A 14,180-nucleotide genomic window follows, 5' to 3' on the forward strand; every position below is an offset into this window, starting at 1 on the left:
CCCTAGAGAAACACTTTTTAATTATAAAATAATCTATTTAAATAACATTAAATGGATCAAATATAAATAAAAATATGTTTTAAAACTAAAATTAACTTAAATTTAATCTTTAACTATGAAAATACGTACCTTTTTTATGTGTCACTATTTCGTGGGCTACTTTTTCTACATCCGCGGCTGATTTGATTGGTTGCCTTCATCCATGCAAATTAGCCTTGGATATAACTCACTCCCGTGATTATTGTCTCAGCTAAGTTCGTAGAGAAGGAACTGAAGTGAAAATGTCATACGCGTACCTATTCAAATACATTATTATTGGAGATACTGGTGAGTTTAATTGAAAGATTCTTTAACTAATAGTTCGATTAGGCTTAAATTAAAGTTAACTTAGGTAAACAAACCCAAAATTGGCATTTTAGGGCTCGCCCTATGTCAACTTTAAGCGCGAACTAAGCCTTGGTCTCACATAAAAATTCTCTTAAGATCTTTAACTTATTCTTTCTTTGATAAATCCTAAACGTCATGGTTATTTTAAGTAAAGTGTCAAGGTTTTCTGATAAATTAACCTCTTCTTATAGTAGCTAAGTAGCGTAACTAATTTAAAATTACATATGAATTATTTAGCCTTAATTTGTTAGTATCGCTCTCATTTGTTTCTAGGTGAGCCTAATTTGTTAGTATCGCTCTCATTTGTTTCCAGGTGTTGGAAAATCATGTTTGTTACTCCAATTTACTGATAAAAGGTTCCAGCCAGTTCACGACTTAACTATTGGTAAATAAGTATAATTAAGTAGCCAATTAATTTACTAAGTATTAACTAAACCCCTTAACAGGTGTTGAATTTGGTGCACGTATGATTACTATAGACGGAAAACAAATAAAATTGCAAATTTGGGATACTGTGAGTTTAAATTTCCAATTTTTACTAAGTTTTAAAGTTAATTTACGTTATAATTACTCTTAAATAGGCTGGTCAAGAAGCATTCAGGTCTATCACGAGATCCTATTATCGCGGAGCAGCTGGAGCACTCTTAGTTTATGACATTACTAGAAGAGATACCTTTAATCATTTAACTACTTGGCTGGAAGATGCTCGTCAACATTCAAACTCCAATATGGTGATTATGCTCATTGGCAACAAAAGGTTCGACACAAATATATAAAATTTAAAAACCAGTTTGAATTTAATTAACAAAATTTTTAAAACAGTGATTTGGAAGCCAGAAGAGAAGTTAAAAAAGAAGAGGGTGAAGCATTTGCTAGTGAACATGGCTTAATTTTCATGGAAACATCAGCAAAAACTGCCGCTAACGTTGAAGAAGTTAGTTACATATTTAATTAATTAAATTAGTTAAAAAGGGATCATTAAATTAAATTAGTTAAAAAGGGATCATTAATTAAATTAGTTAAAAAGGGATCATTAATTAAATTAGTTAAAAAGGGATCATTAATTAAATTAGTTAAAAAGGGATCATTAATTAAATTAGTTAAAAAGGGATCATTAATTAAATTAGTTAAAAAGGGATCATTAATTAAATTAGTTAAAAAGGGATCATTAATTAAATTAAAAAGGGATCATTAAATTAAATTAAAAAGGGATCATTAAATTAAATTAAAACGGGATCATTAATTTAATTAAGAAGGGATCATTAATTTAATTAAGAAGGGATCATTAATTAAATTAAGAAGGGATCATTAAATTAAATTAAAACGGGATCATTAATTTAATTAAGAAGGGATCATTAATTAAATTAAGAAGGGATCATTAAATTAAACTTAAAATTGCAGGCATTTATAAACACTGCGAAAGAAATCTACGAAAAAATCCAAGAGGGTGTCTTTGATATTAACAATGAGGCAAATGGAATTAAAATTGGACCTCAACATTCTCCAACAAATCCAAGCTTGCCAGCCAGCGGTCAGGGTTCCAATCAAGGCGGAGGTTGCTGTTAAACAACACTCAAAAAATTTCCCAGGGGGGGAATAATTAATTTCAAACTATTATTTTACTTTTTCTCACACGTAACTTTGTGTATATATTATTATAATTTTTGTCTGTGCATCAAAATATTCATTGTTTTTTTATAAGTTATTAATTAGTATTAAAGAAATTTGAAGATAATTTGTTCCATAATTACTATTAATAAGCTTTTAATTATCTTTAATTAATCTGCTTTAGTATTATTCAAACAAAATTAAATCCCCTAATCTTTTTTTGAAAACTCAAAAGTTTTAACTTCAAATTTCCCTCAAATTCCCTGATTAATTAAAATAATTATACTTGATAGTTAAGTTACTTAATTTAAATATAATCAAAATTATTTCCCCTTAGAAACAAATAAATAAAATGATGCCAGAATTGAGTTTTTGCAAATTTAAGTGTTTAAAAAAAAAATGAAAACAAAACCAGGGGCATTGAAAGGTTCTTTTGGAAGAGAGAATTTGCAAACAAGCAAACCAACGGAACTGTATAATTTAAATTTTTGCGTGTATGCGAATTAAAAAATATATATAAACAATTATTCAAACGTAAAAAAAAAATCTACTTTTCTGCAGTGATATAATTTGCCTAGTCATTAAAAATATATATTATTAAACATTCCGTTAATTAACTTAAGTTTTCCCCTTCATCATAACAAATTAACAAAAAAATTTGAATTTTTATAATAAATATAAGCCTTTTTCGGTATTTTTCTAAAGCAAAAATGCCGCCATTTATAAACAACTACAAACAAAAGAAAGCCTTAAAAGGAAATGAGAAATCTAGCTTTCGATATATATATATTTCTTCAACAACAACACTCAGTTTAAATTAATTATTTTTAAATTTGGCACCCTCTTCTATCTACGTGTTAACTATCAAAGACAAACCCACACTTTACTGAACTGAATTCTACTTGTTTTTACCATCAAAATGGCGGTTATATCTAAGCCTTGGCGATAGGATAAAATTAAGCAGATGATCAATAGCCGCCTGCCAAAAAGATGACTGTAATGTAATCTGATGACCTAAGCCTTGGCGATAAAATTGAACATACAATGAATAATAGCCACCCATAATTGGGTTGTTTTTTACCCCCAAAATGGCGGCTATAATCAAATAAAGATCTAAGCCTTGGCGATAAATTCAAGCAGCCATTTACTTACTTCCAAATTGGAATAATTGCATTTTTTCAACGTCAATTAATTAATTTAATGGCAAAACTAATTATAATTAAAATAAAGAAACAACTCACTGCAGGAATATCATTTGTAAGAAAAAAAAATATTTGTAAACAAAAAAAAACTTGAATGACTGTCAAATTTTATTTTATGGTTTTTTTTGAGAGATCGGTCGATGTATACACTAAAATACTGATTAAATTATTTGACAAATTTTTCGTCTATTTTTAATTATTTCATTTACAGTTGGGGGGCAGGGGGGAGAGACTAGAACTAACTAAGATTTAATTTAATTTAAATTAGTTTATTTATGGATGGTATGAATTCTCGGCATATCTAACTCTAAACTCTCGATAAAATCATTACTCATCATAGGACAGAGTGTAACGTTTAAGTGTCTTAAATTTGGACAATTAAGTTGAACGGACTTTAAAGCTAAGTTGGTTAAACTACGGCAACCTTGAAGATCCAGGTAACGAATACGAGGAAGATTGCAAAGAGTTCCTGACACCCCATCGTCAGTCACCTTTCAAAATAACGGCGCATTTTAAGAACACGCCCAACTGTTAAGGGGCTAATCACTAAAATACTGCAGGGTTCATAAAACATTTGGAAACCTATCTTTTATCTAGATATTTCCAGGTTTTATACCATATATTTCCAAGAGCAAGGCCACAGGTAACAACAGGAGTGTTTTTTTTTATTTTTTTGAGTAATAGGGTCTTTGCGCGTGAAGGCAAGTTACCTTCCCCCTTTCCTCTCCCCTTGCCGGCTGCCCGCTCTGGCCACGTTAGGACCAGGCTGGGAAATAAGGATATTTTTTAAACTAGTCCATTGGACCAGTGAACCCCTAGTGTCTGAAATCATTTACTGGTCTCCGGACTGGTCTCAGCCTTTGCTCTCCAATAAATTTGCAATTAATAAACTGGTCCCTAGGACCAGTAACCCCCACTTTTTCAATTAAAAAACTAGTCCAAGCAATTAATAAACTGGTTTTGGACCAGAGGAAGTGTGCTATTTCCCAGCCTGGTTAGGACGCCGTGTTGACATCCCCTGAAAATCGGTTTTCGCCCCTATTTCTTCCCCCTTTTTACTCTGGCGGAAACACCTTATAACCAAGGATGATGCGTAAACTGTGGAACGTCTCAGGTCCGGTGGGACGCTAGAAAATTGGGGAGGAATACACGGAAAATGACGGGCGGTCTTCCTGATGCATCTGACGTAGACCGCCCGACATTTTTCCGAGTATTCCTCCCCCATTTCTAGCCTTCCACCAAACCCGAGTTAGCCTGCCTATTTTCCTCAGACTACACATCCTCCCACCCCAATCAACTTTGTAATAGCTACGGGAGTGGTTATTTTTAGTTGTAACAACCCCTTCATGGAAAATTTACTCAACCCTCACAAAATTCCCTGAATTTTACTAAAACAATTACAAATTTCCCCAACTTTTCCCTAAAATTCTGGGCAACAATTTATTTTCCTGACATTTCCACGTTTGTATGAACCCTGATAGTGAAGAGCCCCTTGGTTACTTTAAAACTGGTACCAACCTGATGGCATTGACTCAGAATCAACGTTTCCAAACTTGGATTTTGTAATCCAACATTTATTAATCCTTCATCGGTTAAATTTTGACATAAACTCAAATTGAGATATCTCAATTCCAAGAATTGGATTCCTAACTTGATACCAAAATCGCCGATATTGATGCAACCGCATAAATCTAACGTTTTCAAGTATTTTAAATTCCATAGATTTTTATTTTCATCAGCAATGTCTCCGTTTGTTTTTGGTTCGAGTGGTAGTTGCAAATCTCCGGTACAATTTTGAAATGACACCACGTCTCTTACGGTGTTACCAATAGTAAAGGTACTGGCATTGCTATCTCTTAATTGCAAGCTTCTAACGGATACCATGGGTATATTTAAAGCGCGGCGATTATCTTTGGAGGGTGACCCTTCGGGTGGGGCGATACCCCCGGATAAACCGTTATCGGTGATCTCTTTACACCAACCTAATCTTAACGTTTCTAATTTGTTTAAATTACTGGCGATGGCGTATAAACTTAAATCAGTTAATGCTAAACAATAACTTAAATCTAAATAAGTTAGTTGTTTAGCGAATTTGGTTAAACTTATCACGACTTCGTCATTCGCGTTACAATAACTAAGAACCAATTCTTTTAATTTGCATCGTAATGGGGTTCCCAAAGCTATTTTGAAGCCATTTGCCGTCACCTTTTCGCACGACGATAAATCTAAGCATTCTAACTTTGTTAACTGACAAATTGCACCGACGCTCGTATCAGTAAGTTTATGGCAACGTCGTAGTTTCAAAACCCGCAATTCTAGTAACGTATTGCAAATATGAAGTAGAGTTTGATCTAGCAATTGAGAACATAAACTCAAGTCGAGGACTCGCAAGTTCACTCGATGGTTACAGAGATACAAAACGCCGGGATGCGTTAATTGCTCGCAAGAAACTAAATGTAATTCCTCGAGATTTGGGCATTGAAGAGAGATTAATTTTTTCAGCGAATCGCTGTCGAATAAGGTTCGACTTAGATTGACGCTTTTAATACTGTCCCTCTTTTCCCCGAAGAATTTCATAATGTTCTGGAAGGTGAAAACGGCTCGGGAAGGTTCCTGGGAATCACCCCCGGGATAAAAACGTTTGTAAATCCCGCTATGAAACGTTATTTGACAACCCTCTACGCTTAGTTTAACCAAATTCGGCATAATTCTAACTAATTTATTGAATAATCCATCGGATAAATAACGATTCGAGGCTAAACTAAGTTCAGTCAACTGGGGTAAACGTAGCTTATCAGCTTCTACGTCTAAACATTTTTCAAGCAGCGTCCCCGATATGAATAAACCGTTACAGCCTATTATATTGAGGATTTTTAAATGAGGGCAATTTTTAAGGACATCGACAAAAAGTCTTTCCGCGATATCGCAGCTATGAAAATTTAGAATTTGTAAGGTAGTTCCGACGCTACACCAAAACTTAAGATTGTCGGATTGCAAATCGGTGTCTTTAAAAGTTAAACGTTGAATGGGACGTTTATTGTCTTTTAAAATTTGCATACCGACTGAGGCGTCATCCTGAAGTACGTAAGCGAAATCTTTGCAAATGACGGCGTGCGCCGATATAGAATGCCAATGTTTACAAACTAAGAAAGCGCATAATCGATCCGAAACGTTTAGATACGAAAAGATTTTTACCAAAATCTGAAATAATTTGTCAGATCTTGGCTTCATTGAGAATTACGCATTAATTTCGGCGCATTTTAAATTTAAAATAATATCTTACTTCTGTTGGTAGCAAATGGTACGCCATGTTTTTACAAGGGAGGCGTATCACTTCAGGCCTATCTATTCTTGATTATTTCCTTAAGCTTTTGACTACTATTTAATGAATCATATCACGCCATAAACTTAATTAATCTAAATTTACTAGCAATGTTGCGGCTTTACCATTACGCTTGTACGTTTATTCTTCTAGCAGCCGACGGAGCGGCGGAGCGCGTTTTTTCTATGCTATCTGCCCGTTCTGGCACCCCTTTTACGCGCCAACATTTAAAGGTTGAACTTGCGTTAACTAAAATACTAATTGTGTTGCGCTTAGAACAACGCGCTCAAATGCTATTTGAAGCTACGGTTGGTAAATCACGGTGCATGGACGAAGCGTTTTTTTAATATTTGCTCAAAATCATAGTGTGTTACCACGAACTTTGTAGTGACGTCACATTCTCTTATCTCTTACCTTATTTTCAGGCGACCATATTGGCAGTCGCGAGACGTCGTCAGCTTGGGCAATACAAATTCGGGACCCAATATTGACGTCACAGTTTTTCCCCCCTAGCTTCGTCTGACAGTCAGCTTTTGAATGTACTAAATTGCGGTGCGTTAGACGTTTATGAATTACACCCTTACGTAAATCAATTTGGAAAAATATATTGAACACTGCGCTCGCGGGCTACTTTATATATAATCATGGTTCAAAATCAACACCATGGATAGAGTTCAATTAGACAAAAACGAGTTTTGCTTCGCAGTCCTTAAAAAACTGCATTTATACACAATCCTTGGCGAAACAAGGACACTTTTTCAAACCCACAAGGGGGGGGGGGCAGAAATTTGAAATTATTATTATATGTATTGCAGTTTGAAATTAAGCAAAAATCGATATGGGAAATTTGGTTTTAGTTCAAACGATAGCGACTAGGGTAGGGATGGCCTCCATTTTTCAAGATGGCGGCGGATTACAAAAATATTTCTTAATGATCATCTACTAGTTAAGAATAACGTCCCTGCGAAATTTCAACTTCCTAGGTAAAGCGGTTCGGTCTGGGCGTTAAATTATAAGTCATACATGACGATATAATTGTGGATGGAGCTAAAAAGGAAGTGCTAATCTTTCCGCATTCCCAAAATAGTCGCGTCGATCATTTCCGGTACCATTTTTCCGCATTCTTGGGGAAAACCCTCCTGAAGGTGGTTCCCAACCCGTTGGTATGTAGTATCTGCACTGTTAAAGCGGCATCCTTGAAGTTGCTTAGCAAGCTTCGCAGCTGGGAAACCTCACCGCGCCGGCGCCCAGACTTCAAAGCTCAAAGGTGCCGCCAAGCGCGCGCGTTCCCCTTCCGAATATGGGGGATCCCAATGGACTATATATTTGGAAACATTGTTAGTTGACCATAAAACCCTATAAGAAGTTGATGATTTAGGCCTTCGCGTTAGAGACAAGTTTAACGGGAATTTTGAAAATAACAGTATTTCTTTAATAAAAATAAATTTTTATTCATAAACGTCGGACGAAACAAAATTTATTACTATTATTATATGACGCGCAACCCCCTGCCTTTGCATATTCCCAAACATTGGGTCATTTGGTCACGTTGTAGACCACCACTGAAGTTCAAAAATATGAACCCGCAAAGCGTTAATATAGTATCAGATCTCTGACAAGACGTCATTTGGTCACGTTGCAGACCATACTTTTGAATTACAGTGAGAAACAATATTTCTTCTGCTGTAATTCAAAAACAAATTCACAAATGGGATGAAAAAAGTATCAGATCTCTGACGAGAAGTAACACAATTGCGTGGGTCATTTGGTCACGTCATAGATCAACTTCTGAATTACAGTAAAGGAAAAATTAAACTGCAATTCACAAACATGATCTACGACGCTCACGACTCTCACCACGGGAAGGTATGACCACTCCGACTTCGAGAGCCACCTGAAAGAAACGGGTTAGCAGAAATAAAGACACGTTTTTTTTTATTTTTTCTTCCTCTCCTCCTTCATCTTCCGCATTTCTTCAAAATCATTCCAAAGAAGTACAGTCACACCTGAAATGATTAAAAAAACAAAGTTAGTATAAAATATTTTAATACCATTTTATAACAATCAGAAATAAAGACACAGGTTTTAAAAATGTTTTTTCTCCCCCCCCTTCTTCATCTTCATCTTCCGCATTTCTTCAAAATCATTTCAAAGAACTCCAGACACACCTGAAATGATAAACAAAACTAAGTTAGTAAAAAATATTTTAATACTATTTCATAACACAGAAATAAAGACACATGTTTTAAAAATGTTTTTTTTCTTTCCCCCCCCCCTCTTCATCTTCCGCAATTCTTCAAAATCATTTCAAAGAACTCCAGACACACCTGAAATGATAAACAAAACTAAGTTAGTATAAAATATTTTAATACCATTTCATAACACAGAAATAAAGACACAGGTTTTAAAAATGTTTTTTTTTCTCCCCCCCCCCTCTTCATCTTCCGCATTTCTTCAAAATCATTTCAAAGAACTCCAGACACCTGAAATGATAAACAAAACTAAGTTAGTAAAAAATATTTTAGTACCATTTCATAACACAGAAATAAAGACACATGTTTTAAAAATGTTTTTTTCTTCCCCCCCCCCTCTTCATCTTCCGCATTTCTTCAAAATCATTTCAAAGAACTCCAGACACACCTGAAATGATAAACAAACCTAAGTTAGTATAAAATATTTTAATACCATTTCATAACACAAATAAAGACACAGGTTTTAAAAATGTTTTTTTCTTCCCCCCCCCCCCTCTTCATCTTCTACATTTCTTCAAAATCATTTCAAAGAACTCCAGACACACCTGAAATGATAAACAAAACAAAGTTAGTAAAAAATATTTTAATACCATTTCATAACACAGAAATAAAGACACAGGTTTTAAAAATGTTTTTTTCTTCCCCCCCCCTTCTTCATCTTCATCTTCCGCATTTCTTCAAAATCATTTCAAAGAACTCCAGACACACCTGAAATGATAAACAAAACAAAGTTAGTAAAAAATATTTTAATACCATTTCATAACACAGAAATAAAGACACATGTTTTAAAAATGTTTTTTTTTCTCCCCCCCCCCTTCTTCATCTTCATCTTCCGCATTTCTTCAAAATCATTTCAAAGAACTCCAGACACACCTGAAATGATAAACAAAACAAAGTTAGTAAAAAATATTTTAATACCATTTCATAACACAAATAAAGACACAGGTTTTAAAAATGTTTTTTTTCTTCCCCCCCCCCTCTTCATCTTCTACATTTCTTCAAAATCATTTCAAAGAACTCCAGACACACCTGAAATGATAAACAAAACTAAGTTAGTATAAAATATTTTAGTACCATTTCATAACACAAATAAAGACACAGGTTTTAAAAATGTTTTTTTCTTCCCCCCCCCCTTCTTCATCTTCATCTTCCGCATTTCTTCAAAATCATTTCAAAGAACTCCAGACACACCTGAAATGATAAACAAAACTAAGTTAGTAAAAAATATTTTAATACCATTTCATAACACAGAAATAAAGACACAGGTTTTAAAAATGTTTTTTTCTCCCCCCCCCCTTCTTCATCTTCATCTTCCGCATTTCTTCAAAGTCATTTCAAAGAACTCCAGACACACCTGAAATGATAAACAAAACAAAGTTAGTAAAAAATATTTTAATACCATTTCATAACACAGAAATAAAGACACAGGTTTTAAAAATGTTTTTTTCTTCCCCCCCCCCTCTTCATCTTCCGCATTTCTTCAAAATCATTTCAAAGAACTCCAGACACCTGAAATGATAAACAAAACTAAGTTAGTAAAATATATTTTAATACCATTTCATAACACAGAAATAAAGACACAGGTTTTAAAAATGTTTTTTTCTCCCCCCCCCCTTCTTCATCTTCATCTTCCGCATTTCTTCAAAATCATTTCAAAGAACTCCAGACACACCTGAAATGATAAACAAAACAAAGTTAGTAAAATATATTTTAATACCATTTCATAACACAGAAATAAAGACACATGTTTTAAAAATGTTTTTTTCTCCCCCCCCCCCCTCTTCATCTTCCGCATTTCTTCAAAATCATTTCAAAGAACTCCAGACACACCTGAAATGATAAACAAACCTAAGTTAGTATAAAATATTTTAATACCATTTCATAACACAGAAATAAAGACACAGGTTTTAAAAATGTTTTTTTCTTCCCCCCCCCCTCTTCATCTTCCGCATTTCTTCAAAATCATTTCAAAGAACTCCAGACACACCTGAAATGATAAACAAAACAAATTTAGTAAAAAATCATTTCATAACACAGAAATAAAGACACAGGTTTTAAAAAATGTTTTTTTCTCCCCCCCCCTTCTTCATCTTCATCTTCCGCATTTCTTCAAAGTCATTTCAAAGAACTCCAGACACACCTGAAATGATAAACAAAACAAAGTTAGTAAAAAATATTTTAATACCATTTCATAACACAGAAATAAAGACACATGTTTTAAAAATGTTTTTTTTTTCTCCCCCCCCTTCTTCATCTTCATCTTCCGCATTTCTTCAAAATCATTTCAAAGAACTCCAGACACACCTGAAATGATAAACAAAACAAAGTTAGTAAAAAATATTTTAATACCATTTCATAACACAGAAATAAAGACACAGGTTTTAAAAATGTTTTTTTCTCCCCCCCCCCTTCTTCATCTTCATCTTCCGCATTTCTTCAAAATCATTTCAAAGAACTCCAGACACACCTGAAATGATAAACAAAACAAAGTTAGTAAAAAATATTTTAATACCATTTCATAACACAGAAATAAAGACACAGGTTTTAAAAATGTTTTTTTCTTTCCCCCCCCCCTCTTCATCTTCATCTTCCGCATTTCTTCAAAATCATTTCAAAGAACTCCAGACACACCTGAAATGATAAACAAAACAAAGTTAGTAAAAAATATTTTAATACCATTTCATAACACAGAAATAAAGACACAGGTTTTAAAAATGTTTTTTTCTCCCCCCCCCCCTTCTTCATCTTCATCTTCCGCATTTCTTCAAAGTCATTTCAAAGAACTCCAGACACACCTGAAATGATAAACAAAACAAAGTTAGTAAAAAATATTTTAATACCATTTCATAACACAGAAATAAAGACACATGTTTTAAAAATGTTTTTTTTTTCTCCCCCCCCCCCTTCTTCATCTTCATCTTCCGCATTTCTTCAAAATCATTTCAAAGAACTCCAGACACACCTGAAATGATAAACAAAACAAAGTTAGTAAAAAATATTTTAATACCATTTCATAACACAGAAATAAAGACACAGGTTTTAAAAATGTTTTTTTCTTCCCCCCCCCCCCCTCTTCATCTTCCGCATTTCTTCAAAATCACTTCAAAGAACTCCAGACACACCTGAAATGATAAACAAAACAAAGTTAGTAAAAATATTTTAATACCATTTCATAACACAGAAATAAAGACACAGGTTTTAAAAATGTTTTTTTCTTCCCCCCCCCCTCTTCATCTTCATCTTCCGCATTTCTTCAAAATCAGTTCAAAGAACTCCAGACACCTGAAGTGATAAACAAACCTAAGTTAGTATAAAATATTTTAATACCATTTCATAACACAAATAAAGACACAGGTTTTAAAAATGTTTTTTTCTCCCCCCCCCCTCTTCATCTTCTGCATTTCTTCAAAATCATTTCAAAGAACTCCAGACACACCTGAAATGATAAAAAAACTAAGTTAGTATAAAATATTTTAATACCATTTCATAACACAGAAATAAAGACACAGGTTTTAAAAATGTTTTTTTCTTCCCCCCCCCCTCTTCATCTTCATCTTCCGCATTTCTTCAAAATCAGTTCAAAGAACACAGAAATAAAGACACAGGTTTTAAAAATGTTTTTTTCTCCCCCCCCCCTCTTCATCTTCTGCATTTCTTCAAAATCATTTCAAAGAACTCCAGACACACCTGAAATGATAAACAAAACAAAGTTAGTAAAAAATATTTTCATACCATTTCATAACACAGAAATAAAGACACAGGTTTTAAAAATGTTTTTTTTCTTCCCTCCCCCCCTCTTCATCTTCATCTTCCGCATTTCTTCAAAATCATTTCAAAGAACTCCAGACACACCTGAAATGATAAACAAAACAAAGTTAGTAAAAAATATTTTAGTACCATTTCATAACACAGAAATAAAGACACATGTTTTAAAAATGTTTTTTTTTCTCCCCCCCCCCCTTCTTCATCTTCATCTTCCGCATTTCTTCAAAATCATTTCAAAGAACTCCAGACACACCTGAAATGATAAACAAAACAAAGTTAGTAAAAAATATTTTAATACCATTTCATAACACAGAAATAAAGACACAGGTTTTAAAAATGTTTTTTTCTTCCCCCCCCCCTCTTCATCTTCCGCATTTCTTCAAAATCACTTCAAAGAACTCCAGACACACCTGAAATGATAAACAAAACAAAGTTAGTAAAAAATATTTTCATACCATTTCATAACACAGAAATAAAGACAAAGTTTTTAAAAATGTTTTTTTTCTTCCCTCCCCCCCTCTTCATCTTCATCTTCCGCATTTCTTCAAAATCATTTCAAAGAACTCCAGACACACCTGAAATGATAAACAAAACAAAGTTAGTAAAAAATATTTTAATACCATTTCATAACACAGAAATAAAGACACATGTTTTAAAAATGTTTTTTTTTCTCCCCCCCCCCTTCTTCATCTTCATCTTCCGCATTTCTTCAAAATCATTTCAAAGAACTCCAGACACACCTGAAATGATAAACAAAACAAAGTTAGTAAAAAATATTTTAATACCATTTCATAACACAGAAATAAAGACACAGGTTTTAAAAATGTTTTTTTCTTCCCCCCCCCCTCTTCATCTTCCGCATTTCTTCAAAATCACTTCAAAGAACTCCAGACACACCTGAAATGATAAACAAAACAAAGTTAGTAAAAAATATTTTAATACCATTTCATAACACAGAAATAAAGACACAGGTTTTAAAAATGTTTTTTTCTTCCCCCCCCCCTCTTCATCTTCATCTTCCGCATTTCTTCAAAATCAGTTCAAAGAACTCCAGACACCTGAAGTGATAAACAAACCTAAGTTAGTATAAAATATTTTAATACCATTTCATAACACAGAAATAAAGACACATGTTTTAAAAATGTTTTTTTTCTCCCCCCCCCCCTTCTTCATCTTCATCTTCCGCATTTCTTCAAAATCATTTCAAAGAACTCCAGACACACCTGAAATGATAAACAAAACAAAGTTAGTAAAAAATATTTTAATACCATTTCATAACACAGAAATAAAGACACAGGTTTTAAAAATGTTTTTTTCTTCCCCCCCCCCTCTTCATCTTCCGCATTTCTTCAAAATCATTTCAAAGAACTCCAGACACACCTGAAATGATAAACAAAACAAAGTTAGTAAAAAATATTTTAATACCATTTCATAACACAGAAATAAAGACACATGTTTTAAAAATGTTTTTTTTTCTCCCCCCCCCTTCTTCATCTTCATCTTCCGCATTTCTTCAAAATCATTTCAAAGAACTCCAGACACACCTGAAATGATAAACAAAACAAAGTTAGTAAAAAATATTTTAATACCATTTCATAACACAGAAATAAAGACACAGGTTTTAAAAATGTTTTTTTCTTTCCC

The 14,180-nt window shown here is 33.4% G+C and overlaps 2 protein-coding genes across 2 annotated transcripts; one reads left to right on the forward strand and one right to left on the reverse strand.

Annotated features, from left to right (window-relative positions):
* Nucleotides 1-175: 175 nt before the first annotated feature.
* Nucleotides 176-3,375, forward strand: Rab2 (RAS oncogene family member Rab2). The gene is made up of 6 exons (XM_089848182.1): nt 176-327; nt 701-772; nt 834-901; nt 969-1,144; nt 1,210-1,321; nt 1,789-3,375. The coding sequence occupies exons 1-6, from the start codon at nt 282-284 to the stop codon at nt 1,951-1,953; spliced, it is 639 nt and encodes a 212-aa protein (XP_089704308.1). The 5' UTR covers nt 176-281; the 3' UTR covers nt 1,954-3,375.
* On the reverse strand, nt 3,233-7,346 carry LOC149651309 (uncharacterized). Its single transcript, XM_089848178.1, has 3 exons — nt 6,481-7,346; nt 4,716-6,398; nt 3,233-3,688 (listed from the first exon to the last, which is right to left on the reverse strand). The coding sequence occupies exons 1-3, from the start codon at nt 6,505-6,507 to the stop codon at nt 3,467-3,469; spliced, it is 1,932 nt and encodes a 643-aa protein (XP_089704304.1). The 5' UTR covers nt 6,508-7,346; the 3' UTR covers nt 3,233-3,466.
* Nucleotides 7,347-14,180: the final 6,834 nt, after the last annotated feature.

The sequence above is a fragment of the Phalangium opilio genome, unplaced genomic scaffold, assembly GCF_054372755.1.
Source record: "Phalangium opilio isolate 3A_F unplaced genomic scaffold, DU_Popi_V2 ptg000082l_1, whole genome shotgun sequence".
NCBI lineage: Eukaryota > Metazoa > Arthropoda > Arachnida > Opiliones > Phalangiidae > Phalangium > Phalangium opilio.

Excerpts from the sequence above, each read along its gene's own strand:
- Rab2 (XM_089848182.1), top strand. The coding sequence starts at position 282 with ATGTCATACGCGTACCTATTCAAATACATTATTATTGGAGATACTG. Across the intron at positions 773-833 it reads AGTTCACGACTTAACTATTG|GTGTTGAATTTGGTGCACGT; the intron begins GTAAATAAGTAT and ends ACCCCTTAACAG. Across the intron at positions 1,145-1,209 it reads ATGCTCATTGGCAACAAAAG|TGATTTGGAAGCCAGAAGAG; the intron begins GTTCGACACAAA and ends TTTTTAAAACAG.
- LOC149651309 (XM_089848178.1), bottom strand. The coding sequence starts at position 6,507 with ATGGCGTACCATTTGCTACCAACAGAA. Across the intron at positions 6,399-6,480 it reads ACCATTTGCTACCAACAGAA|ATTTTGGTAAAAATCTTTTC; the intron begins GTAAGATATTAT and ends AAATTATTTCAG. Across the intron at positions 3,689-4,715 it reads TTCTGAGTCAATGCCATCAG|GTGACTGACGATGGGGTGTC; the intron begins GTTGGTACCAGT and ends TTATTTTGAAAG.